The sequence below is a fragment of the Euwallacea fornicatus genome, chromosome 35 (genome assembly GCF_040115645.1).
Source record: "Euwallacea fornicatus isolate EFF26 chromosome 35, ASM4011564v1, whole genome shotgun sequence".
Taxonomy (NCBI): domain Eukaryota; kingdom Metazoa; phylum Arthropoda; class Insecta; order Coleoptera; family Curculionidae; genus Euwallacea; species Euwallacea fornicatus.
In genome coordinates this window covers 1,966,931-1,993,879 of record NC_089575.1, presented here as the reverse complement: position 1 = coordinate 1,993,879, position 26,949 = coordinate 1,966,931, and the positions used below count along the sequence as shown (strand labels likewise).

Below are 26,949 nucleotides of genomic sequence, written 5' to 3'. Positions count from 1 at the left end.
CGCTTGCTCCGGCTTCGGATGCTGTGCGATTCCATCCAGAATCAGCAGCAGTGAGGGTTGCGAAATGCTCCCAGCAGCTTGGGTTTCAATTCGAGACTAGACAGAACGTGTACAAAGGTTAATCTGCTGCAAAATCGAATTTTTGAGGCATAAAGGGTGTTTGTTACATGCAGGTGGGTCCCCAGATTACCCCAGAGGGTCGTTCACGGTTTTTGTGCTATTTCGCATCCGAGTGTGTTTTATAGTGAGTTGTATGCTGGTACGTAAAGGGGAAATTAACCTTCTCTTGCCGGTGTAATAGCCACGTTCATTTAAATTTAAATCCGCACTGCGAGGGGCAAAAATAGCGATGTTTCTCTGTCCTGTTGCGTCAGTGCTCAATGAACTTATTCGATCCTAAATGGGACATTAAGCGAGTCCCCGTGTTGAAAGTGATGGTAAGCGAGTGTATGCTTAGCATCCGAAGCATTAAAAGTTTTAATGCTCATTGACACGCCTCTCGCATTAAACAGGCGCTATTAAAAGCAGTTTCGAATGAAACTTAAAATTGAAACTTTGTTTTATGTGTCTGATAGTTCGAGTTTGTTTGTGAACATGAGTTTTGCACTTCGAGGAAGTTTTATGTCCGAACCAAAGGTGATATATGTCCCGGAGTTCGGGAGAATTTGGTGCATCATTGCAAGAACCCGAACTTCAAATCGTAAAGTTTTATTGTTTGTTTCAGATCCGATGGAAGTTAGAATAGCCTCCATTGCGTTTTGGCTGCTCTCTGTCGAGCTAAAGGCGCTACACGGACTCCCCGATCTCATCCCCATTGGTAAGTGCAAAAGCCCGGTTTAGCGATCGCGTTTAACAGCGTCGTTAAGTTATAAATCTAAAACCGTCATTGCGCACGGCGACGAAGCAGCTCCTGCTCAACCGGATTTCAGCAATATCTTTCGCGAAATTAAGAGATTCTTCCCGAGGAACCGCACTTTTCCATGTCTCGAGTGAGACCCGGTAGTGCCGCACGTGCCACCTGGCGCGCCTCATAGATGGCTCTAGTGCGAGCGTAGGTGGCAGGAGCGGCCAGTGGTGGCGGCTGTCAGACTTCCCGACAAAAAACCGTTCGGCCTTTCCAGCTCTGCGGCGTCGCAGCCGTCAAACTGATACAGAGTGTGCCGGGGAAACGTGTCCGCGCCGAATTTTGTGGTTTATTAAGAAAAAAAAAACAAAACGTTAACTTTCGTAGGCAGGGGGCCGTCATTTGGTGAGGAAGTTGTTTAAAAAAGCCGTTCCTCCACCCCCGGAAACCTCGCTGTTGAAATATTCAAATTGGAATGGGGGTTGTGTTGTACCTCGTTTGAAAGATAATTTTATTCCCTACATGGTGGAGCTTTCGTTTTTTATGTTTCTACGTTGGCCGCGTGGAAACGGACCAGAAGCCAAACAATTTCATTTTAACCGCGAATGTAACGGGAATCAATGCTGGAAGACTCAAAACGCTTCCAAACGTGTCATTGCCGACATCCCGCTTAAAATTGATCAACCCTGGTTTTCTTGGAGGGCCGATTTGTGACATTTCCCTCTGCACTTAGTGGTTTCAGTAGCACGTGACAAGACGTCGCTTCGCACTTAGACCGCGAGAGGGAAATCGAGATCGTGAGACAAAAACAATAATTCCGCGAGAGCGGCAGCTCGCGTCTTTAATCGAGACGATCCTGACAAAATGGCGTCCACGCGCCCATGTACTTAAGTCGCTGACGAGGCGCGTTGAGATTGATTCTGTCCAAGATAAAAAAACACAAAGTTGACCACCTGGGAAGCGATGAAGGCCAAATCGCGGTTCTGGGACATGTCCAGACGGACAACGGAACATCTGTGCGCGAGATTGCTGAGGAATGCGGCGTCTCAGAAAGTGCCGCTCACAGAATTGAAGGAAAAGGGGAAATTACGTCCTTATGTTGTGTGTATATATATACATATATATATATATATATATGTGTGTGTGTGTGTGTGTGTATATATATATAAAACTATTACTAAAATCAAATGAGGATGGTTGCGACCATCGAATTCTGCGAATGCTTTGGTAACATGTTATTTAAACACGCATTTGTTATCTAATACAGCATGTTCCGATGCATGTCCGTTCTAGTTAAATGGTGAAGTTAATGGACGTAACTATCGTCACTGGAGCGCCGTCAATCCTCTTTTATTCCGAGAGACCCATCCTCGGTAATATCAAAAATCGAACGTTTGGGCAGAGATTTTGAGCGATCGCGTTGACGGACCATTTTTCATTCACAGAAACTTAAATGGAGAAAACTGTCCATAATCCCTACAAGACGCCATATCTCCCAGGATGACTGAAACACCCGAACAAGATCCCCCCCTCCCCCCCTTTTGGGATGGGAATTATTTTTTTAACGGGATGGAGCGACCCCACGGTCCACCGCTGCCGCCCGATAGTTTCTAGATGAAGAATTCCCCGGAAGATCGACGGGTGAGCAGGGGTCAGGTGGAGCGGCCCGCGAGATGCCCAGACTTTAGCCTCTCGGTTTTTTTTTTTTTACGTGAGGACGTTTGCCTACCAACGTCTGTGACACACATTCTGGTTCCGTCGAGGATTACGTACGCCAACCGTCCAAAGTGCAGGTCAATAACATCGGAAATGTTAGATGATCTGCGACAACGTTTTGTACATGTGCGTGCAACTCGATAGAGGCCACGTTCGAGATTTCTCACGATGAAGTAAATAGAATATCGGTAAAAATGGCTAAAATCGCGTTTTCCTTCAGTTTCCACAAAACCGACTTTCGAAAATACGAAATAAAGCCCCGATCGTAAAGGGAATAAAATTAGCTTTCCGACAGTGTACAGCGCAACCGCTCCCCGAGATTGAAATTTTCGAAAGGGTGGTTCTCGGGGGTGGAGGGAAAACGACTTTCTCCCTAAAAATGATGCCCCCGTCTCTGTCGAGCTTGAAGCGTTTCAGCGTCTTTTTCAATGAACTACATAACGGACATCAAGGTTGGACGGTTTTCCCTGGGACACCCCGTACGTCATCTTCGCATATCCATAAACGCGACATAAACCTCCCTTTTACATTTTTACGTCCCCACGCTCTAAAACGGCAACATCAAGAACCTTTGGATTTCCTCCGTTATTGACATTTTAGTCCACTCAATCCGAATTCGCCATTTTATCGAGAAATACGCGTGTTTCCTTCCGATTGCATAAAGCTGCATCAAAATTGATTCGAATATCTATCGCCACCGAGGCGAGGAGTACTGGAATTTAACCACTTTTGAAAAATTTATACGTTCGCGGCACGAAGGGCAATTTCATTAAACATACAGATCATATTAATGACCTCGGCAAGCTCTGGCGGCCTACGCCGAATGGGCCGTTCTCTTTCCTTCAGTTCCTGAGATATGGACTAGAATTAATGCCGATTTCGATCATTTTAAATGCCCTCGCGATTCAGCCTCCTCGAATTGAGGGGCTAATTTTCCAGGGGCTCGGCGAGAGCATCTGGGGTCGACGATACGACCCATACCTGTCGATTGGGGCAATAAATATCGCCACAAAAATTCCGGACTTTTAATCACAATGTGGCGGGGATCCAATTTTAACCACTTTTGAAACTTTAAACCCGAATATTTTAACAATGCAGAGAGGAACCACTGTAAAAACACAATTCGAATTAAACGCTCGGATAAGGCCTGTCGGCCTGCACAGGGAGCGTGGTCCGGCCTCTGCTACTTCGTGAGATATTGACTAACATTGACAGTAATTTTCCCGATTTGAAAGGCCCTCGAAGTGAGGAGCCTTTAAGTTCCGCTCCTTAATACTTGAAGCCTCAATGGGAGTAGTCCGGGATCCACTTTCGTCGATTAGAGAATTAAAAAAAAAAAAAAATCACCTCGGAGCTTTCGATTCGTTCCTAAAAATTTCACATAAAGTTCTGATACTTTGGGAATCCCAGGAGCGACTAAACTGAAAATATACTCCGGATTAATCGCCCGAATGAGCTCTATCAGCCTGCACTGAGCGGATTGCTCCGCCTCTTTTACTTCCTGAGATATGGACTGACATTCATATTAATTTTCGCGGTTTTGAAAGTCCCTACAAATTACGGTTTTTCGTGCTCTATTTTTTGGATTTCAGAGACCCAACGGGAGCATTCAGTGTCAACATAGGATTAATATCGTTTGTGAAAGCCGCATTAAATCATACGGAAAGTTGAAGTAGCAAAGTAATACTTAGTTCACGGTAGTAGTTTAAAGTTTGTATATATACAGGGTTGCTCATTAGTGCGTCAAATTGCGATATCTCGGTAAATATAAGTTTCGGAAGGAAATTTGTCTTAGCAAAGTTTTGGGGGAATAAAAGGCACGTATTTTCAAGTTATTTTCAAATGTACAGGGTCCGTCATAAAAGTGTGGTAGCACCAAATTATGTTTTTTTTTTTTTTAATGGAGCCCCCCAATTTTTTTGCCATTTTCGAGTTATTTGTGAAAATTCGAAAATATATATTTGATGTTAAAACTTTCGCCCCCATTCCGCTACCCCTGCCAACTTTTTACCTTTAAATGAAAAGGTCCCCTTGCAGTATATCGGCTGAAAGGTAATTCAATAAGGGATGTAACGGTTTGCTCAGAACCAAAATTAGATCCACAAATTTCTATAATAAAAATAGAACAAAGTTCACGTCATGGAAAGTTTTCCGCTTTGAGCCGCACATTGGCCGCCTATTCCCGTTTCACTCTAGGAGAGAGTGAAAAAATGGCGGTGACACGTGATAATTCCAAATCGTCTTCGCTGTAAACGATTTTCGTGCACCGAGCGTTCTGGTTTTCGTGGAACCCATTAGTAATCGAGCCCAGTTGTTGAGCATTGTCGGTCTAAGAATCAGAAAGTTGAAATTTTAACCTTTTTGAAAGTGGCGGAAGAGCTGCGTCTCATATTCGACGAGGAACACTCAGGCCGACTCATTATTGGAAGCGTACGTTGCTAGATTAACGAAAAATACCAACAAACTGGAAGTGCGAAAACTGCTCTAAAATTTGGAAGACCCCGAGCGGCACCTGGCGGCGATAAAACGCTAGAAATTCTCGTATCTATCGAAGAACACCCCGTGCAATCCCCCAGTAAACTTGCCGATGGATTTCATGTATCTACGTAACCTCTGAGCATGCTTTGGACGGGAGGAAAATTTCATCCGTGCTAAATTTCCCTTACCCAAGGGTTCCGCCTGAAGATCTTGAACGCAGGATAGGACTTTGTGAACTGACGCGGGAAAGCACCATTCAGAATAGCAGATTTTTCCTCTTTTCCGCGCCGCGAGGAGGCGGAAATCCTCCCGGTGGAAATCCTCCCAAAGGCACCCGGCTAGGGATCTTTGGTGGCCCGTTGGCGACAACCGTGTAGCGTGGGATTTGAGTTCTTCGTCCATCTACCCGCTAAAGCCACCCCTCCTCTTTTCCCTGGACCCAGAACCGTCTCGTCGGGGCCCTCGGTCGCTCGAGCTACTCCTCATTCCATAAGCTTCTCTTCCCCTCGCCCTCTCGGCAACTTTCTTGCGCATTATTCTTCCAACCACCCACTGGAATGCCTTCCACTTCTCGCAGCTCTCTCTCCCTATCACCAGATTCACTCCTCTTTCTCTCGCCTCCTTTCGTTCCTCCTCCCATACCGAACGCTCCCAACTCCCAGACGGCGTGTGCGGGGGAGTCTTCCGTTCCGTCTCGGCAGAACCAGCAGTGGTCGTGCTGATGGGTTTTTTTCTGGAATGTTATTTTCGGACGTTATGCCCAAATGGATCCATCCATCGACGTAGCTGTCGCTACTGCTCCACAGACAATCATCATCGTCGGATGCAGACTCTGCGTACGCAACACGCGCAGAAGGTCAATGCACGGATGGGTGCAATCGGCCACCAGTTCATCGGTCCGTTTTTCATAGAGAGGGACTTAAACGACGCGTCATACTTGCCCTTATTGCAAAAGAATAGTTCCATAAATCGCCGCGATTTCTCTTGGGGGAAATGGGGAACAGGTGGCCAGTAATGTTCGATTGCAACAAGATGGTGCACCACCTCATTGTGCATTGACGGCGAGAGGGTATCTCGACGCGGTCTGCCCTAGGAGACGGATAAAACAGGCGCAATAGAATGGCCCCCGCGATCTCCAGATTTTACGCCCCTTGTTTTTTTTTTTTTTTTTTTTCTTTTGTGGCGTCACTTAAGGGGTTCCGTTTACGAAAATAAACGACAAAATTTATACGATTTATGTCTTAGAGTCCAAACAGAAATAAAATTGATAACAGAAGCAACCCTGGATAATTGGATAAAAGGATCGAAGAACGACTGAGTCATTGCCAAATTGTCGTTGGAGCCCAATCGGAGCTTTTATTAAAGAAATTTCAATTTGGTTCGATGTAATGGTAAATTGCTTTATTTCGTATTTAATAATTTTACTGTTTAAGAAAGCTGCATGCTCAAAACTAAAAAAAAAAAATTTTTAAGTCTTTAAGTCTTTAAACCTTTCAGCTGATACACCACAATGGGCGCCTCCCCATTTGAAAATAGTCAGTGGAGGTACCTGGATAAGGGCAAAAACCGCTAACATCCAAAATAATGCATTAAACACCTTTTTAAAAATAAAATTACGTGGGTTTAGGCGTTTTTCTTTAAATACCAAATTTACGAGAGTCCTGTATGTGTCGCGATACTTTTTACTGACGCTGTACAGGGCGCCCCACCGGGAACCGCCATCAGACATTTTGGGGAAACTACGAATATTTAGCGGTTCGGCAGCCGCCCGGACGCGGCCTCGTCTAAAACACTTCCAGTGACGTCACACTTCCGGCTGCGCAGGAAGTCGGCGCATGCTTGCTCACTTTTACGTTGAACACTCTATATATATATCATTGCAGTTTTGGATCCTACATTTAGATTCGATTCAAGTTTATCGATACGTTGGCTTTCTTAGAATTAAGAGTTTTGCAGGAACGGGGATCGTTAACGAATCGAAGGGCACATCTAGCAACATTTCTGGCACAACACCACAGAACCGAATGTTTCAGCGTGGTGTCGAGTCTTACGTAATATTTCCTATGGGGCGTCCACAAAAGTGGAGCCAATTTGGGCATCGAGGAATGGCCGAAGCTCTGAAATTTTGAACAGGACCGTACCGACACCTCGACGTGTTGCGAAAAAGGCATAACGTCCGCGTTTGATTGCGTAAAAATGAAATTGAATAGTTTTCGATGATTTCGTTCGATGAGTCGATTCACGGACGGGACATCTGCAGCCTTGACCTACAACACCATGACGAAATCGACTTTACATAACAATTTTTTTAAAATTTAAGTGTGTCTGACCGAAGTTGCGTAACAATGGCGTTTTGCCGGTGTTACCATTTTCCACAGGTCCGTCACATCGCACTGTAAGTTGAAGTTAGGGGTGTGCTACATCTATGTCAACTTACAGAAGGAAATCGCCCAAAAACCATGCAACTGCTGGTAATTACACACGTGCGTAAAGTACTTTTTCGCACGCGACAGCACATGAGAATAACAGCAGAGTTCCATTTTTCGGTGCCTAAGTTGGCTCCCTTTCCATGAACATGCTGTAGAAATCATTCGGCAAACTTTGGCAGCATGCTGGAACGCGGACCTTCTACAGCATCGTGGAAGAAAAGTGACCAAATACCTTTCCGTTTGTTGGGAATTTCCAGTCCTGCAGGCATCTGCATCTGTCACTTTCAACGTTGAGCTGCGTATACGGTGCGACCCATAAAGTCCGCATCGCGTGGGAAACTGTTTTGCTCAGGGATATGGGTAGATTTTGGCTCTGCCTTCGGGCCGTGCCTCAGAAGCGATGAGAAATGGCACGCGAATCGGGAAAAACAAATGAATGTCTGTAACTGTCAAATTGGATTTTTTTTCAGAAACTGTCAAATTGGATTTTTTTCCCAGCAACTGTCAAATTGGATTTTTTTCAGCAACTGTCAAATTGAATTTTTTACCCAGCAACTGTCAAATTGGATTTTTTTCAGCAACTGTCAAATTGAATTTTTTTTTTCAGAAACTGTCAAATTGGATTTTTTTCAGCAACTGTCAAATTGAATTTTTTTCCCAGCAACTGTCAAATTGGATTTTTTTCAGCAACTGTCAAATTGAATTTTTTTTTCAGAAACTGTCAAATTGGATTTTTTTCAGCAACTGTCAAATTTGATTTTTCTTCAGGAACTGTCAAAACCCACCGTTATTTCTCGGAATTGTGAAAGACGATTTTTTTCTTAGTTTCTTATTCCCTGCCCGCGCGCCAATTTTCGACTTTCTCGGGCGACTGTCATTTTCGGAAATTCTCTTGTTTTCCCGCATTTCCGGGGCGCCGAGGTCGGCCGGCAGGAGTCGACCGTTGTTTATTTCTAATTTCGCGTTAATAAACTTTGGAAAAATACCGGAATAAAGTAGCCCGCGCATTTTCCTCGTGCGCCGGTCCGAGTTTGCCCCAAGGCGTACGCAGCGTCTTTAACGAATCGTTCATTTCCCTTGGAAAGACGAATTTGTTCCCACTTTAATCGATGAATACCCGTTCGGACAACCGCTCTGACGTGCTGTAATCATTCTTACAGAGCCGCTGATCGATTTGAGTGTTTCGAAAATACAGGAATGCAAAAGCGGGATGAAAGTCGTTCGATAATAAAGTCCATTATTGGCGTACGGGTGAAAACTGGGAAAATTTTCGCTCCGCGATTTTCCACGATTCCGACAAAACGGCGGCACATTTTGGCGATTTTCGGAAAATAATTCAAAATGACACGGATGTGACGGAATGACGGAAAGAAATTCAATTTGACAGCTATAGACGGCCGCCCGCTTCTCGATTTGTACGTCATTTCTGGAGCGCGCCCCGAGCGCCAGGTCAACATTCGCCCGAATTCATAGGTAAAAAATTCCCATATGGGGCTTCATGGGTCGCCCCGAGCGTACCTTGAAAACCCCCATTTCTGAGAAATCAATAAACTTGAAACGAATCTAAACGCAGGACCCAAAACTGCGATGATGTATATATATACATATATATATATACAGGGTGTCCAAGCGAACATTGAATATAGGAGATTAACATGGGAAATTGGTTTTTATTTTTTTGCGCCTGTACGGATTATCCAATTGAAAAATTTTTATATGGAGGTCATAGTATGCAAGACCGGCTATCTTTCAGTATTTTTTTCAGTCTTCTAGTTACAGCCGTTTTGGCTCAAAATGCCTCCAAAATTCAAAAATTTGAATGTCCCGCGTAACCGTTCGGCGCCATGATTGGTCAGAATTAATGTCAAAACACAATGTCGCCAACAACGTAAGCGTAAACACCCCATTTCAAATTAATTTTCCCTTTTTGCTGATTTCTAACTTATTTAAGAATTAATTCAGGGAAAAATCAATGGACAATTTTATAAATCTAGTAGAACCTAGTTCGTAATCTTACTCATGGCATTTGAGGTTTACTAAATGAGATAAAAGGTTAGGTTATGTCTTTGTGTTATCATTATGGGGTAATAAGAAACTTGCGTATTTACCGTAGGGACATCAAAGCAGATCACATAATAATTATCCTCAGGTTTTCCATTGATTTTTCCCTGAATTAATTCTTAAATAAGTTAGAAATCAGCAAAAAGGGAAAATTAATTTGAAATGGGGTGTTTACGCTTACGTTGTTGGCGACATTGTGTTTTGACATTAATTCTGACCAATCATGGCGCCGAACGGTTACGCGGGACATTCAAATTTTTGAATTTTGGAGGCGTTTTGAGCCAAAACGGCTGTAACTAGAAGACTGAAAAAAATACTGAAAGATAGCCGGTCTTGCATACTATGACCTCCATATAAAAATTTTTCAATTGGATAATCCGTACAGGCGCAAAAAAATAAAAACCAATTTCCCATGTTAATCTCCTATATTCAATGTTCGCTTGGACACCCTGTATATATATATAGGGTGTTCGACGTAAAAGTGAGCGAGCAGGCGCCGACTGCCTGCGCAGTCGGAACTGTGACGTCACCGGAGGTGTTTCAGACGAGGCCGCGTCCGGGCGGCTGCCGAACCGCTAAGTATTCCTAACTTTGGTATTCATGGTTTCTCCGAAACGTCTAATGGCGGTTCCCGGTAGGACGCCTCGTATATGCTTCCATTAAGTCCTGAAACCGTCATTTATGGTTCATGTACTAAATTAAACGGAACGAAATTATTTCCGTCCAAATTGGCGTTCAATCAAAGCAAATCTCGCAACTGAGATTGGCACGAAGCTATTTGATCCGATGCAGGTAAATCCTAATATCCGGAAAACGAAGTCAACCGTATTAACATTGGCTAATTTAGTCTTTAATCCCTTGCTGCGGGGCTAAAATCGCCCCGTTTCCCTCTAAGAAAATTGATGACACCGAAGTCTGGACACAGAGGAACAATACATCCACTTTACCTGCCGCATTTGCGATGATTAATGAACTTTATTACCGACCCGTTTCCCCAAAATATTGAATTTCAGTGCAGTTCAGGCTGGCACATTTCCTGCGAATTGTGACGAGATTTATGTGCGCCATGTCTGGAAAAATATGTTGCAATTGGAAGTTGGTTAATTTTGTTAAATTCGCTCCGTTGGGCATGGAGCTTAAGCCCTTGTTACGGGGCAACTAACAAGATTAGCCTCCACTTCTAATTCCAGTGTCCGGCCATTTGGGCTCCAGGGTCAGACTCACGGATTGAACTGGATTAAAAAGGTTTTCGATATCTCGGCGATATTGGTTTCAGGTGGCCTATTTCACCCTAGCGACGATAAGCAGGAAATTGCATTTCGTTATGCCATTGAGAAAATTAACAGTGATCGAGCGATATTGCCTCGATCCAAGTTGCAGGCGCAAATTGAGAAAATTCCTCCACAAGACAGCTTCCACGCCTCCAAGAAAGGTAAGATTTCAATCGTTGATTACGATGCGGCCTAATGATGGGGGTAAATCCGTTATTAATGGCGAAAATTCGCTTGAAATCCATCGTCACCATCCCCCAGTGTTTATCGAATTTATTGTTTTGTGATTGTCGGTTCACCTATACTTATCGACAGATCTGTGATGCATTGGCATGAATTAAACAGAGTGCATTTAAAACCAATATAAACTGTAAGCATATAGTCAAACGGGAGCCAACGCCTCTGATGATTAACGATTCGCCGAGGCCGAGACTTTGTGATATTTTTAACGGGGTTTCCCCCCAGCGAGAAGCGTCAAATTCAGGGTTGTACGGGGGTGCGAGGGTTGAGACGTTGATAATTATCGAGTTAAGAAAACGTTTTCCGAACGTTCGCTCAGTAATTCTACGACGCAGGAGATACTCTGTCGTGTTTCAGTTTGTCACCTCTTGAGATCTGGAGTGGCGGCGATTTTCGGTCCTCAGTCACCACACACTGCCAGTCACGTACAATCAATTTGCGATACGATGGAAATACCACACTTGGAAACCCGTTGGGATTACCGACTTCGTAGGGAAAGCTGTCTCGTCAATTTGTATCCTCATCCGACGACGCTTTCCCGAGTAAGTAAATTATTTATGACCCGCACCGGGGGCTTTGATTACACAAGAAGTGCAGTAGGTGCAGGGATCTTCGCTTATTTTATATGCAGATTGAGCTACCGCCTTGCTAATTAGGACAATTTGTTTCAGTTAGGGTTGAAGCAAAAAAGAAACGTCTAGATACCCGAAAGGGGAGTAGTAGTAAAACGGGCGCGGGATACATCTAATTTAAACCGCTGAAAAAGGAACGCCCTGTGGCTTGTGGGAATGCGTCAATAATCACTGAAGTTATTCCCAACAGTCGAACAACTCCTCGATCCGCGTTTCCATAGACTTACCTCATCCGGGCTATAGGCGTCGGTGAAAATTCCATTTGCCATAATGTCAAGAAGGCAAATCAATGAATATCATCTTCGGAGCATCTGCCTTTGTCCCATGCTCGGAGCGTTAAAAATTGTTTTTTTTATCGCTGATCGCCCAGTATATTGTGCCGTTTTGCGCATTGCCCGTCAATTTAGGATGACTGGGCCACAGAAGTGCCTGCACCCACTTTATCTTTTCGGGCTGTAAGGTTATTAGCAAAGACACGTATCCAGTGGTTTTAAATGAGCGTCCCGACGACGCCAGTCCCACCGTCCAGTCGCGAAGAAGACTTCCTTGATGGCCTTTTCGCGGCTACGTCTAATAATCTGAGGTTTTTCTTCCGGCCGTCAGTACAAATTTCGTTCACCATATCATCAAGAAAGTGACGTGATTAAGGCCACGTTTGACGAATTTATCGTTTTCTCGGTGTTGGGATCGTCGAAACTCAGCTTTTCCCACATTAAATAAAGCATTTTGTGCGTTACCTACCGGTTTAACGCAGTTTAACTGCCGGAATGCCTATACCTACCTTACATTCTTGAGTCATATGAGGATAAGCACGGACGTGCGTTCGACATTTCCGAACGCCGGTCCCAGTGGCGTCCCGGCCGCGACGCTCTTTGCCCTCGCCATGTCAGCTTCCCAGTAATCCGAGGTTTCTTCGTTTAAATGCGATGTCTGCCAAGAACACGGCCCGATCAACAATAAATGTGATCGTTTACCGTCGAAATTGTTGCTTTATAATTGATCTTCGCAGCACTCTCGCTGCCCGAAATGCACCTTCGACACCTTCTGCTCGATCTCAACTACCTCTCTTATGCTAGGAACTCGCTCTATCGGATTCCGCCATACTTGGGAAATAAGCCTCCCGTTTTAAATGCGAACCTTCCTGGTGAAATTCCAGATATGTAAATACCCAATGGACTGCGATATTTTGTGAGAAATTGAATTTTTACATGTGAATGTCTGGCATTTGTTTCAAAGGGCAATAAAATGCAAATTTGCCAGCAAATTTATCGTTGATACGTCGCAAATACTGGAAAACACAAGCAGCTGTGTTCGGGGAAAATCTCTAATTAATCCACCCCTTTAGTGTTTACTCGGATTAAGAGGCACAAATAAAGTCGTTTGACGTAACTTGGTTGTAATGAGCCGAGCCGAAAAAGACTAGAAGCCCTTTGTAGCGGAGACTTTGGGTAAACAGCTTTATCTACTGATGGCCCAGTTATGAGTGATTACACGGAATGAACTGGGCTGAATGGTCTCATTTTATGCCGCTTCTTGGATTTGATTAATGACCATTAGAGAGTTAGCAAATTAAATTAAAAAAAAATGAAGCATTTTGCTGGCAAAACCATTGTCATAATTCGGAATTTATTATTACAACTTTGCGGGTAGGAAGTATTGATCCATGTATGCGGCCCTCGGGACGAAAATACTTACGGCACGCCGGCAAATTTGTCATTACTATTCTTCCAGGCCTATGTGGATTTAGTGAAAGCCTGGGGATGGAAATCCTTCACCATAATCTACGAAAACAATGAGGGTTTGGTGAGGCTGCAGGAGCTGCTGAAGGCTCACGGCCCCTACGAGTTCCCCATTACAGTACGCCAGTTGGGCGAGGGCAACGACTACAGGTAGTAAACGTAATCGTCTGGACGAGCGACATTTTGAAAAAATTGTGACCTCTAGGCCTCTACTGAAACAGATAAAGAACTCCGCCGAATCCCACATCGTCCTGGATTGTTCAACTCCGAGGATTTACGACGTTTTGAAGCAGGCGCAACAAATCGGAATGATGAGCGATTATCACAGTTATTTGATCACCTCCTTGGTGAGTCGCCTTCCTGGTTTGAAAATCGAATCAATTCCGATTTGCAGGATCTGCACGGAGTGGATTTGGAAGAGTTTAAATATGGAGGTACCAACATTACGGCGTTCCGCCTGGTCGATCCCGATGGACCCGAGATTCGTCGGGCCGTTCGGGATTGGACTTTCCCACCTGACGCCAAAAACAAGAAGGGAGAGACTGTTCCGTCTCTTTACAGGGTAAGTCCCCCTGCGACCGGAAAAGTCGCAATTTCGGGATTTTTTCGCAACGTTCGCGATGACGAGTCACCACTGCGTTTACGCGAAACACCCCGTGCATTATGTAGTTTTTTTTCAAATTTACCACTCGTGGTTTATTTTCCTGCAGAAAGGTCTGCACCCATCGCCCTCGGCGTCTCGACCGTCATGAGGCCGAGCGGGAGCCACTTGCGACGCCCTTTGAACGAAATTTTCGAAATCCCGAAACTGCAGATTGCACCGCGAGACACCCCGTATATTACTGAAGATTGTGAGCAACAAGGAACGAGTTCCGCACGCTTGTTCCATCGCCACGGCGATTATTTTATGTATAGAAATCCCTATAGCCGTCTCTTCGAGCCGCCGAAGCCCGAATTTTGCCCCGGGGCGCCCTATACGCGAGGGCAGAACCTCCCGATCGCGAAAAAATAATTACTCGACGCGCTTCTTATTGGTTTATCTCATCTGAGGTCCCTTCAATCGAACATCGATTAAATTTCCATTCGCCATATTGTCAAGAATATAACTCGGTTACGGCAGGGTCGAATTTAACACTTTGAAAACGGACGCGTCGATCCTCTTTAACTCCTCTTAACCTCAATTTTTCCCTGGGATGCCCCGCATATCGTCGAGTATTATCAACCCTTGAACTTTAGGGAAAAAAATTTGTCGATACTCTTCCTGCGCCCGCACCAATTGATTTTCGTTCGTAATTTGAGCTTCGGCGGCACGACGCTACGGAAATCTGGAAAAGGTGTTTCCTTCACGTTTACGTCCGGAACGTCCGTTATACCGTGCGATTTGTCGAATTGCAAAAATAACCATCTTAAATAGCTTTTCCTTTCTTGCCCCCCCAGGACAATACGACGTTTGTGAAGGTGAGCATTGGAATAAGATAATATTTGGCCGCAATTTTTGTCCATTAGGAAGATAAATATTATCCTGCAGCTGTGACGTAAAAAGTCTTTTATTCAGTTCGCACCTCATTTACTTTACAGGCAGAAACCGCTCTAATGTACGATGCCGTCCATTTATTCGCCAAAGCTCTTCACGATCTGGACACCAGCCAACAAATTGATATCAAACCGCTGAGCTGTGATGCCGTTGATTTTTGGCCTCACGGATACAGCCTGATTAACTACATGAAAGTGGTAAGAATCATTAGGCAAAAACTCGATTCAAATCATGGGGACAGCTCACCCCCCGTTTGCACCTAAACGCCCTGAAGATTAATGTCTTTGGATCGGAGCATTATCTGCAGTGAAATAACAATTACTACAAGGGAAACGCCATAGTCATCTGACGGTGATTTATTCTTTTCCTTATTGAATTTTTATCCGATAGGTCGAAATGCGTGGCCTCACTGGGGTCATCAAGTTCGACCATCAAGGCTTCCGCAGCGACTTCATGCTGGACATCGTGGAACTGACCAGGGATGGACTGAAGAAAATCGGGACCTGGAATGCCAGCGAGGGGGTGAATTTCACTAGGACTTACGGGGAGGCTTATACTCAAATCGTCGAGATTATCCAGAACAAAACATTTATCGTGACCACAATTCTGGTGGGGGATTTTGCCTGGTTGAGGGGGTTTTTAATTGTGTGTCTGTTGCAGAGCTCTCCATATGTAATGAGGAAGGAGGCGAGCGAGAAACTGACGGGGAATGCCCAATTCGAGGGATACGCGGTTGATCTTATCCACGAGATATCTCGCACTTTGGGGTTTAATTACACGATAAAACTGGCCCCGGATGGGAGATATGGGTCTTTGAATCGGCAGACTAACGAATGGGACGGGATGATCAGGTAAAAACTCAATTGATGAAGACGCTTCAGGACCTAAGGTCGATCATGCGCACTTTGAATAGATTTTATTTACCGCAAACCAATAAGTCTTTGTTCAGATACCCGATTCAGGTCAGTATAAACTCCTTCACTCGCCGAAACCTCCAGGGACGTGTCTCGGGTAGATTAGGAGAGTAAAATCACATTGAAACCTTTTTTCTCTAGCTGATACTATTAGTTATTGCTTAACTGCTTGTCTGCCTTACGGCGCGCGCAGCTTCTCTCACCACGGGACAGGACTAAAAATGGCCGCCCTCAGCCGTTTGTCTTTGTTTAACGCATTGCGAAATTAAAACAAAACATTGACGAATGCGCCAAGTCGGCCATTGTTTATCCTGGCCTAACATGCATCGTCAAGGTAATGTACTGTGGTATTTAGCCCCGAGGCATGTTCCAGATACGTCGCGAATTCTGACCAGTACCCAGGAGCTATTTCAGCATTTCTATGGGAAGTGGCTCCCGGCTAAAGTTGATAGGACGTTGGTAATCCGATCTTTGAAGAAATAAAAAAATATATAAATTTGCCTTGAAGAGAACTTTAAGTGATGGAAAATCGTATATAAAAGTGGTTTGTAGTAAATAATTGTCGGTATCTCGGAATTCGACGGAGGAATGCTCCTCAAAGACTAGTGAATGGCAATATTTGCGCGACTCGGCGCCGAACTCTGAATATCACTTTTCTCTCAGAGAGCTTCTGGATCAGAAAGCAGACCTGGCAATAGCAGACCTGACCATAACGTACGACCGCGAGCAAGCAGTCGACTTCACGATGCCTTTCATGAACTTGGGGATCAGCATCCTCTACCGAAAACCCATCAAGCAACCCCCCAACCTCTTCTCCTTCCTTTCGCCCCTCTCCCTCGACGTATGGATTTACATGGCGACTGCCTATTTAGGGGTTTCCGTCCTACTCTTCATATTAGCAAGGTAAGAGTGCCTCACTTTCGATTATCTAACTCAAAACAGATTCACCCCCTATGAGTGGCACAACCCGCACCCCTGCGACAAAAACCCGGATCGTCTAGAAAACCAATTCACCCTGTTTAATTGCATGTGGTTCGCCATCGGGTCCCTCATGCAGCAAGGCTGCGATTTCCTCCCCAAGTAAGTCGCATTTATACCTAAGTAACGCTGTTTTATGGTGGCAGGTTCAGCCCTTATGAATGGGACAACCCGCATCCATGCAACAGCGACCCTGACGTGTTGGAAAATCAGTTCACCCTGCTAAATTCCTTATGGTTCACCATCGGTTCTCTTATGCAGCAGGGCTCTGATATCGCACCGAAGTAAGTTAATATCGTGTCTCTTCCTCTTCCTTTTGATGTGATACTAGAGAGATTTACGCAGGGTGAACTGTTAGATGAACCCTTTATTAACCGGAATCTAATTCATTAGGGCTGTGTCGACGAGAATGGTGGCAGGAATGTGGTGGTTCTTCACCCTCATCATGATTTCCTCCTACACTGCCAATTTGGCGGCTTTCCTCACGGTCGAACGGATGGATTCTCCGATCGAAAGCGCCGAAGACTTGGCCAAGCAGACCAAGATCAAGTACGGAGCCCTGAGGGGGGGATCCACGGCGGCGTTCTTCCGGGCAAGCGTCCCTCAAATTTAAAATTGCCCCCTCTAATCGTTCCTCTTCAGGACTCAAACTTCTCCACCTACCAGCGAATGTGGGCTTTTATGGAGTCTCAAAGACCTTCGGTGTTCACCTCCAGCAATCAAGAAGGGGTGGAGCAGGTGGTTAAGGGGAAAGGCAGTTATGCCTTTTTGATGGAATCCACAACTATCGAGTACATAATCGAGAGGAACTGCGAACTGACTCAAGTGGGGGGAATGTTGGACTCGAAGGGATATGGTATTGCTATGCCTCCAAGTGAGTTTTATGTTATTGCTTATTCATAGGGGAGGGTTGATTAGTGAGCAGTGAGAATGCTTCCTGAAATTGCATTGGGAGATGCAGCTCAGTGGATGGTGGCCGGACCCCGTTCCGCCCTTGCTGAGATTCCAAAATGGCGACCGCGGCAAGAAGAGCAGCGGCTCCGAAAATCGCCTTGGGGGCGTAAAAGACCTCTGGTCAAGAGAAAATTTCGCTGTTTTACTTTCAAATCGGCTTGACCGATACTTAAATGGGGACGAAATTCCAAGCAAATTAGCCACTTGGGCTCTTGCTGTCGATTCTTGTCCTTTTATGGACATCTCAGGACATTTAACGGCGCTTTACCGACATACTAAAACGAGTCGCTCAACCCAATAAAATCCAGTTAAGCTCTGCTGTATCGACCAAAAACGCCTTTCCCCCCATTTATATGTAACAAACGCGTCTTCGGGTGTAGCATTCGAGTTTATTTCGACTTTGGCCACCACCACATCTATACAGGGCGCTCCTTAACGACGTGCGGATATTTTAAGGGGGGATTCTACATGGAAAAATAGCGACGGTTCGCCGCATAAACTACGTTCCAAAAATGTTCGTTTGCGCGAGCACGAGGCTGCAAAATGTTTGAAACCACTGGAAATTCATAAATATCTCCGGAACCGCTTGAGATGTTTCAATGAAATTTCGTACGTGAAGACTGCTGATAGAGGGGCAGTCAAAATGTGCCTTTCAATGCGAACTTATCCAAAACCATTTTGATGCGACCAACAAAACGATGGCAAATTGGATGCGTTATGGGTTGACGCCGTGACGGAGTATGAATCGCGATATTTTCAAAAACAGAGAAGATACGCCACTGACTTCCGTTACAATAAAAACAGTCAAAAAAGAAAATTTACCGTCGTCATCGCCGTTATCGAGGTCTGTTCCGAATCGTCTTTCACGGACCACGGCGAGATAAATCGCCGCAAAAGGCACTATTGGTCCCTTGAAATCCCTCACCGGCCAAGACGAGTGGAACATCAACGACCTCGATGGGGCACCGTTGGCAGCGAAATAACAGGAACGTTCTTCATCGAGGGCAATTCAAAATGGAGAGAAATGCCGCAGTCTTCCGTTAAGTGACTTACCGGTTTCGTTGGAAAACCTCACTCCTAACCGAAGAGTTGCTTCGCGGCATCAGCATGACGAATGTCCAGCCCATTTTGCTCGTGCGGCACGACACCTTTCAAATGAAACGTTTCCTGAAAAATGGATGGGATATAACGGTCCAGTGAAATGGCCCCCCGGATCACCTGACTTGATCCCATTAGACTTTTTCCTTTGGGTTTGTCTTAATGACAAAGTGCGGGTCCAAGTTCCAGTGACTCCGGATGATACGCGGCCAGAGCGGCTCGTAAAGCCGTTGCCGGGGAAATGCGCGGAAATGTCGCGAGACTGTTCACAACGAGAAATGGAAATGTCTCGATGCGGAGGACCGCCATTTTGAGCATTCGTTCGACTGTTCAAAGCACAAAAATCATTTTTTCCCACGATTTCGGGTCAGTTTTTAGAACCCCGCGAATTTCCATGTTAAACTAATAAAGTTTTCTTCGTAGTTTGAATCATGCGTTATTGCTGACGTGCCACTTCAACTTTTGTTTGCCGTCTAGGAGACGAGAAATTTTAGGGGAAAAAACTTTTCTTACCAAAAGGGCCGAAGCGCTCAAGCTCTTCCCAAATTTACCAAAAAAAAAAAAATTTTAAATGGGCGTCCAATGAAAAAAACAAATTTGACCTTGAAATGTCCTCCAAATCGTGGCTGCGGACACTTTCTCGATTCTTCGACTCAATTGGAGATCCTCCTCGAGTCTGAGTCGTTCTGCCTCATATCGGAGGGGAAATTTGGTATTTCGCGCCGGCGCGAGAGCGCCCAGAAAAGTGAGATGGGCCCGAGAATCGAGGGCGTGGCCAACGATGCGAGAAATGGTTTTTTCGAAGCGTTCGCAGGTTCCAAAAGTAACGGATTGACACCTCGAGGCTAATGGCGTCGCTAAATTAACAAACAAAGATTAAGGCGCGATTGGAATAATTGCCCGATGCGGCCCCCTTTGGTCGGAAATCATTTTAAAGTTGATTTATAAGCCAAATTAGGGCCCGAGGTGAGTTGGGTGATATTAAATGAAGGGATTGATCGATTTTTCGATGCAAAATAATGCAGTTTGTGCCGGAGGCTGCTGCAGCCCCGAATGGGGTGAGACGAACGATAGGGGGGGCTGAATGCCCCCGCGTTAACCCGTCCTCCGATTACCCGATTGCCTTCAAAATAACTCCATTGCAAAACCTATATATTTCATATATGTATATATACGTGTTTGTAATATAAATTCTCTAATCGGTTCCGAGGTAGTCTGGAAACCTCAATTCTGAACTCAAAACGGTGCAATTTGACCCAAGTGCGCTCATAGCTCGCTTCCAGGTGTTTACAAAATACGCGTAATACGGCAGTTTAGAGCGGAGAAACAGAGCTACATAATGGATACGGCTGGAAGGCTCTATCTCCAACAATAACGAAATAGGAGCCGTCCATAGTTAACCTGTGAGATTCGCCTTTTTTCCATTATCCTCGAAATTTCTATCCAGACTCGTTACTGATGATAAGGCCCACATTCCGGCAAATTCTAGACGCGCCGGAAAGTGGTCCAACATGGGAATTATCGCCGAAAACCGCCATTTATCAATTTCTCAAAGCGATGGTGGGCATATTTCGAGAAAAGCGATTTTTCAAAAAATACTGAAAAAATTCTCAAAAATTTCACCAAAAAACATATATGGAGCCCGAAACGACGTTTTCACATGCCGAAATCCCTCTTCAGTCCTCTCTCTTGCCCTGCTCTATCCTTGACTCAAACGCAAATATCTCGAAATCGGATTTATCCATTTTTGCCAAAACGACCCATCGAAATTGTTTTCATCCCCATCACTTCCCAAGACGTGCAAAATTAAGTATCACACGGCCCTCCTTCCCTGTTCAAATCTGGGGGGTTCTGGCGCTCCCTCTTGGGGGGGTTGGTACTCGTTCGAGCCGTTGGTGTACAGTAAAGCGTATCGCCCAAGAGGAATCGATCGGCGCGTTTTGGGGAACTTCTCCAAGCGTCACGGTATGTGGAAAATTCTGGCTGGCTCCTTTTCAATGGGACGCCCTGTATGTATTTTTTGCGTTTGCATGTTGCGGTTGTGGTGGGTTCCCACAGGTGCCCTGCATCTAACCGATATCTCGGAAATGATAGGAGCTACCGCTTGCAGCTATAAAGCGGCTCGTGAAGGGTGAAAATCACATGTTTTGTTTATTTTCGGAAAGAACGCACTGATTTCCAGGAAAATCCAAAGAAAAACACTACCGATCGCCCCCTCATATCCTTTTTTCCTACAAACTTGGCCTCAAACCCAGCGGCGGTTTGTGGACGACGTCCCCAAGGGGGCAGCAATTCGAGAACAAGACCACTCATTACCGATCTACAGGGCGTCCAAAATTCGCGCCCCATCACACAACTCTCCCCCCCTCCACGGTTTTTAATGCCCCGCTTTTCTCCCGCAGATTCGCCATTCAGAACCGCAATAAGCGGCGCCATCTTGAAACTCCAAGAGGAGGGAAAACTGCACATATTGAAAACTCGGTGGTGGAAGGAAAAGAGGGGCGGAGGTGCTTGCAGGGTAAGTAGTATTCGCTCTGAAATACGTGGGAAGTACCGGGAATGGGTTTTAAGGACGAAACAACGAAGACCAGCAGCACCGCCAACGAGCTCGGCTTGGCAAACGTTGGGGGAGTTTTCGTGGTACTAATGGGGGGAATGGGGGTCGCTTGCGTTATTGCCGTGTGCGAGTTCGTGTGGAAATCCCGGAAAGTTGCAGTAGAAGAACGGGTGAGCAGCATTCTACACGACACGTAGCTATGAAAGTACCATGATAAATGACTCTGAATAAGCATCTCATAGGCACTGATGACATTCAATTTTTGCTAATCAATAATCAAGAATTCTTTGCTCAATAATAACAGATTAATTTAAAAATACTCAAATAAGGTATTGATAATCCATATAACGTAAAAGTTAAAGCATATAGTTCAATCGATGATAGGTATTTAGAGGGTAATTACGTACATACATATAGACAACGAAGTTTTGAATGTAAATATCGTGTGCTTTACGTGATTGTTATTGGATAATTATTGATAACTAAAGAAATCTTTTAATTTCCTATTATTACCACTTGTGTGCTTCCCCAATACCGTGGAATCTTAGAAGGTCAGTACCTGCACGTAATTACCGATGGGTTCTCGGACGATCCGAGGAAAAGTCCAAAAGCAGATCTGGCAACGCTCCCGCCAAAAATTCAAAAAAAAAAAAAGAACCTCGAGCAGCGTCGTGCTGTCTGCCCGAACGGTTGCGCGCTGCACCGCTTGGCCTTGTTGCCGGATCTACTTTTTTCCTTGCAGCTCGAGCCACTACAACGGTGATTGTTTTACAGTCCTCTTTGTGTTCGGAAATGGTTTTTGAATTACGACAAGCCATGTGCTGCCACGAGCCGATAAAAACGGTCAACAAAGACTCGCCCCCCAAAGAAATATTCCATCCCCAAGGCTCTTACACTAGCTACGGATTCGTGGCCATAACCAAAGATTCAATAACTTAAGGACTTCAGTAGGATACGTTTTGTTATTGTAAATAGCGTATTGATGCCAAAGATTTCTGTCTGCTTCGAGGCGAAAAAATTATCTCAATAAGAGTTTGTGTAATGCGGTCAAAAGAAAAATATATATCAGTTTCATAGAACTACCCGGTTTTTATTGAATTTCGTTATTCTCCTCGAATGGGGTCACTTCTTTTGCATTCTTCTTGAATTGCACGAAGAACCCCATCTCCTTCCTGAGCTCGTAGAAGAAAGACTTGTTACAATCGAGGATTTGGCATTTTTTGTATATTCGCGCCATTAATTCGAGCAAAGAGCCGAAGAATGCCAATATTGCCCCCACGAACAACACCAGGAACACACCCCCCACGTTCTGCAGATCTAGGGCTTTGGATTCGGACTCGTCCTTCTTGGCCTGGGAGAAGAAGATGGGAAGAAAGTATTAATCGGCAAAATTGCAGTCGGAGAAGCTTACAGAAGAGCAGGTGCTGCCGCCCCTCTTCTCCTTCCACCATTTAATTTTTAGTCGGGTCAGAACACCCGTTTCTTGGAGTTTGATTACCTCAGTACTCAGATCTTTTCTATAGGGAGATTCTGCAAAGAAAATTGATTTTTAACGCACTTTCGAATAGTTTAAGTCTTCGTGCCGCCATGTTAAAAAAAAAACACGATTTTAGTTAGAATTTTCCACTCTACCTTTCTTCATGGCAATCCCGTAGCCTTTGTCGTCCAGCAACCCCCCAACTTGAGCCAAACTGCAGTGCCTTTGAATCACATATTCGATCGTGGTAGACTCCATCAAATAGGCGTAATTTTCCGTCTCGACCCTCCTCACTCCCTCGTCATTTTCTGAAGTCATGTCCTCCGGGTACGACTTCATGTGACTGGAGACTTTTTGATATACGCTCACGTTTGAGTCCTACGCAAAAAAAAACGAAGCTTCAGTATCGTGAACTATTACGTTTTTAGTGGAAATGTTTACCGCCCAGACCAGTTGATGTACGTTCGACCCGCGAAACGAACCCGAATGATCACCGAGTTTACCCGAAGCCAACCAGAAAACTCCTCGTTTTTCAATCAGCCAAGATGTCAGTAAATTCGTATGGAAGTTTCCGTGCAGTTTATTGTAAATCACCTGACACTTACCCTAAAGAAATTTTCTGTTGCTCCTTGCTTCTTTGCTCCATATTTAATCTCATTTTGCCTGGCCAATTCATCAATATTTTTAAACGGTGTTACCAACGTTGTGACTGTGAGAAAAGCAGCCAAATTTGCTGTATACGAAGAGACCATTATGAGCACGAAAAACCACCAAAACCCCGAGGCAGTGCGAGTGGCGATGCTTCTACATTTATTTCCAATTACCATCTATAACACTAATGATTATCACCCATACATGGGAGCCAGTTCAGAGCCCTGCTGCAGCAGCCCTCCAATAGTGAACCATAAGGAATTACGAATGCTGAATTGGTTGACGAAATATTCAGGTTCCTCTATGCATGGATAAGGGTTGTTCCATTCTGTCGGTGAAAGCCTGCCCATAATAAAAATGGCTATTGATACCAGAATGTAAGCAACCCCCAACATTATCCACACTGAAGTGGAGAAAGGTGAAGTGAACATAAATAAGCTTGGTGGAACTGGTTCAGGCTTTCTATATAAAATGCTAATTCCTTTGGAAGTTTTTGTTAGTTTACTCAGCGCCAATTCAATGTAATTCGTACCAACCTAAATTCATAAAGGGCATGGTAAAATCAACTGCCCCTTCTCTTTCCGATGTGATGGTCAGGTCTGTGATGGCCAAATCTGCATTCTACACAAAAAAGAACAGTCACATTCTCTGTTGTTACTAAATTGAAATTTGCCTTACTCCGTCTATGATTTGTTTAATTACTCCATCCCACTGCATGTTGGAGCGGTTCAAATTTCCATTTTTGCCATCCTCCTGCACAATAAACGTATAGTTGAAACCCAAATGAATGCTCAGCTCCTGTATCACATCAATGCAGAAACCTTCAAACCTGTCATTCCCTATCAACTGATCTGTGGTCTCTTTGAGCATGGCGTAAGGAGAGGTCTTCAAAGTAGTGTTAAATAGGCCATGAAGAAAGGATCTCATTAACTACTTGCCAGAACTATTATAACCTTGAATGTGGTATTAAAAATATTGTTCTCCTCCTCGATATCCTCTAACGGTTTTATATGTCTTCGACTAGTGGTCAAGATCTTAGTGCTGGTGTTCCACTGCCCCACACTGCGCAAACCTTCTACGGTCAACTCCAGCAAATCCAGTGTAAAATCACTTCTAAAACCCTCTATATCGAACTTGATGTTTCTGGTGAGACCTCCAAAATTCATCTGAAACCTATTATTCAATACTTCGTGTAAATTTCCATTGGAAACATACCCCTTTCAGCTGATTTGCAATGGTGAATCCGTACTTCCAAGAATCACTGTCTCGACACGAAAGTCTTTGAGTTTCAATGACGTTTTGGGATTTAAGCAAATCCTCGAGAACTGCATGAAACATGCTTAATCCATCTATAAGCAATGCTGTGGATAAGCGCATTCTGTATTTTTCTTCTTCTGGAAGCTTCAGAGATTCAGCAATTTCGCTTTGGAAGGAGACAGCTCTGGATTCTGTCGGATCAAAAAGCCGGATCTAAAACTCTTTTAATATCATTTGATATTTAGTTTTATTTAGTCGATTTACTCCAGTGATATTGGCACCGCCATACTGAAAAGGCTCTACATCAATAGTACCCAAGTCCAGGTTAGTGATAATGTAGTTGTAGTGATCATTGATAATTCCCACTTGTTGGGCCTGTTTCAAGACTTCTTCTAAGACCTCAATGGAACAGTCCAGCACAATATTAGTGTCAGGCACCTTTTTGATGTCACTGAGAACCTGAATTTTATTTAGTTTAAATGCGGAAACCGTCGTATTCTCGTTACTTCTCTATAACTGCCATCGGGAGTTTTGTCCAGCTGCCTGAATACGAGGTGGACTCCATAGGAAGTGTTCAGCTCCAACAAAGGGGCCATTCTCACCAAGCTTGCGTTGTCCTCGAAGAGTATGGTAAGTTTTTTCCAGTTATAAGTTCTAATCTGTAAGTTTAAATGATGAAAAGTGTGGTAAGGTCGAGTATAGGTAATTTCGGTGGTATCTCGAGAATTGGATGATTAATTGGACTCAGGACACACGTAAAGAAAGTTTTTGATATCTGTTTAAACGCAACTATGTTAGCTGGGCCGAAAGGATTGATAAGTACTGATAAAAAATTACAAAAAGATTTTTAACACATCATTTTTCGGTTTCTTGATATATTGGCGAAAACAACATAATCTATTTTTCACTGACAATCACGTCTTATTCGGTAATATACCGGATAAATCGGATGTTATCTGTACTAATGTTTCAATAAACAAAATTCGTGGTAAACATACTGTGGAATTTTACCTATATCACTTCCGAAGATGAACAAAAACACTTCTTGAGAGCTATTCTCAAAGGACTCTGCCGCTCTTCCGGATTATTTTTACACACGTATTCCTAAGGGACTATTTTGCCCTAAGGAATTACCAAAATGTTATGTGACCATATATATACATATCATAGCTATGTATGCATATGCACCTTATTATACATGGAAGTAAATGAAAGATGGAAGTTATGGTGTTGCTTCGAGAATCGATAGGGTATTTAGCCTTTTTAAATATACTAGACGGCGTCTTAGTTGACTTTCTGAATGTAAGGTGCATTGGCTTGTCGAATAGTGGCGATAAATACACAAATCCCTATAAAAATATATTTTTAAGAACACTCCAATCTCAGTTTTTCTTGATGTTATGGCGGACGCAATTTATTGACTTTATCAATAATTTCTCCAGTTTGGACCGAAAAGTGGCCGGATAAAAACAGACTATTTTACCATCTTGTTGTCCTTTTAGCCTAGTTCTTTTCCTTGGTAATGACTCACCAGGTGCACGAAAAAATGGGCGAGTTCGCTCGGATGAGGGTGCAAATTGATCATACACTGATTGCGCACGATTTTCGGGTCGTCGTGGATTTCGATTTGCGGGATTTCCTTGTTATCGCATATCGCCTGGATGTAGTTGGAGGAGTAAATGGAACTGGGGCCGATTATGCCCACTACCTCCCTCTCCAGCAAGGAGCAAACCGCTATCGCAGAAAAAGTTATTTACGTCATAAAACGTTTAAATAACCTACCCCTTCGTGCCTCTAAAGTGTTGTAATAAGACACGTTAAACTTCTCACTCAACAGCTCCAATTGCCCCTCCAAGTTCTCTCTGTTCAATCTACTGGTGGCGATTTCAAAGGCTACATAGTGAACCGGATAACTAAAAATACCACCTAACGGGCAAGACCTTAGATTTTCCCTTCAAGTTACACACTCACCTATTCGGTACTCAGTCTTAATCTCCGCTTTGCATTCGCCAATCAATAAGATCAGATAAACGAGCTTCCGTATAATGAGCATTATCACATATAGGAATAATTACTCAAATGTGGGCAGGTCTCAAGATAGAAGCACTGAGACCCAAAT

At 44.2% G+C, this 26,949-nt stretch overlaps 2 protein-coding genes across 8 annotated transcripts; one reads left to right on the top strand and one right to left on the bottom strand.

The window, feature by feature from the left end:
- Nucleotides 1-25: 25 nt before the first annotated feature.
- Nucleotides 26-22,524, top strand: KaiR1D (Kainate-type ionotropic glutamate receptor subunit 1D). Of its 7 annotated transcripts, none has more exons than XR_010733730.1 (18): nt 26-173; nt 725-817; nt 10,805-10,960; nt 11,397-11,581; nt 13,403-13,560; nt 13,616-13,757; nt 13,805-13,972; nt 14,848-14,868; nt 14,989-15,141; nt 15,335-15,553; nt 15,605-15,795; nt 16,522-16,761; nt 16,801-16,938; nt 17,230-17,428; nt 17,479-17,710; nt 21,291-21,406; nt 21,460-21,996; nt 22,220-22,359. XR_010733730.1 is itself a non-coding variant. In XM_066300000.1 (18 exons), exons 2-18 carry the CDS (start codon nt 730-732, stop codon nt 22,382-22,384), a joined length of 2,727 nt encoding a protein of 908 aa, XP_066156097.1. In that variant the 5' UTR covers nt 26-173; nt 725-729; the 3' UTR covers nt 22,385-22,524. The 7 variants fall into 7 exon arrangements, 6 of the variants coding, with proteins under 6 accessions (XP_066156097.1, XP_066156096.1, XP_066156100.1 ...); XM_066300000.1 differs by lacking the exon at nt 16,801-16,938 and adding an exon at nt 16,983-17,120 and having other exon boundaries at nt 21,460-21,615; nt 22,220-22,524; XM_066299999.1 differs by having other exon boundaries at nt 21,460-21,615; nt 22,220-22,524.
- On the bottom strand, nt 22,511-26,912 carry LOC136348847 (glutamate receptor ionotropic, kainate 2-like). Its single transcript, XM_066300005.1, has 14 exons — nt 26,802-26,912; nt 26,613-26,756; nt 26,362-26,564; nt 25,337-25,489; nt 25,095-25,289; nt 24,789-25,043; nt 24,512-24,739; nt 24,252-24,458; nt 24,110-24,194; nt 23,778-24,054; nt 23,528-23,726; nt 23,078-23,300; nt 22,857-22,975; nt 22,511-22,796 (listed from the first exon to the last, which is right to left on the bottom strand). Exons 1-14 carry the CDS (start codon nt 26,881-26,883, stop codon nt 22,536-22,538), a joined length of 2,631 nt encoding a protein of 876 aa, XP_066156102.1. The 5' UTR covers nt 26,884-26,912; the 3' UTR covers nt 22,511-22,535.
- Between the last annotated feature and the right edge of the window lie 37 nt (nt 26,913-26,949).

What these genes read in the sequence shown, in the direction of transcription:
- KaiR1D (XM_066300000.1), top strand. Translation starts at nt 730, where the DNA reads ATGGAAGTTAGAATAGCCTCCATTGCGTTTTGGCTGCTCTCTGTCGAG. An exon ending in CCCCGATCTCATCCCCATTG is followed by an intron (nt 818 to 10,804) that starts GTAAGTGCAAAA and finishes TATTGGTTTCAG; the next exon opens with GTGGCCTATTTCACCCTAGC. An exon ending in GGCGAGGGCAACGACTACAG is followed by an intron (nt 13,561 to 13,615) that starts GTAGTAAACGTA and finishes TGTGACCTCTAG; the next exon opens with GCCTCTACTGAAACAGATAA.
- LOC136348847 (XM_066300005.1), bottom strand. Translation starts at nt 26,883, where the DNA reads ATGCTCATTATACGGAAGCTCGTTTATCTGATCTTATTGATTGGCGAA. An exon ending in CCCATTTTTTCGTGCACCTG is followed by an intron (nt 25,490 to 26,361) that starts GTGAGTCATTAC and finishes TTAAACTTACAG; the next exon opens with ATTAGAACTTATAACTGGAA. An exon ending in CATGCCCTTTATGAATTTAG is followed by an intron (nt 24,055 to 24,109) that starts GTTGGTACGAAT and finishes AAACTTCCAAAG; the next exon opens with GAATTAGCATTTTATATAGA.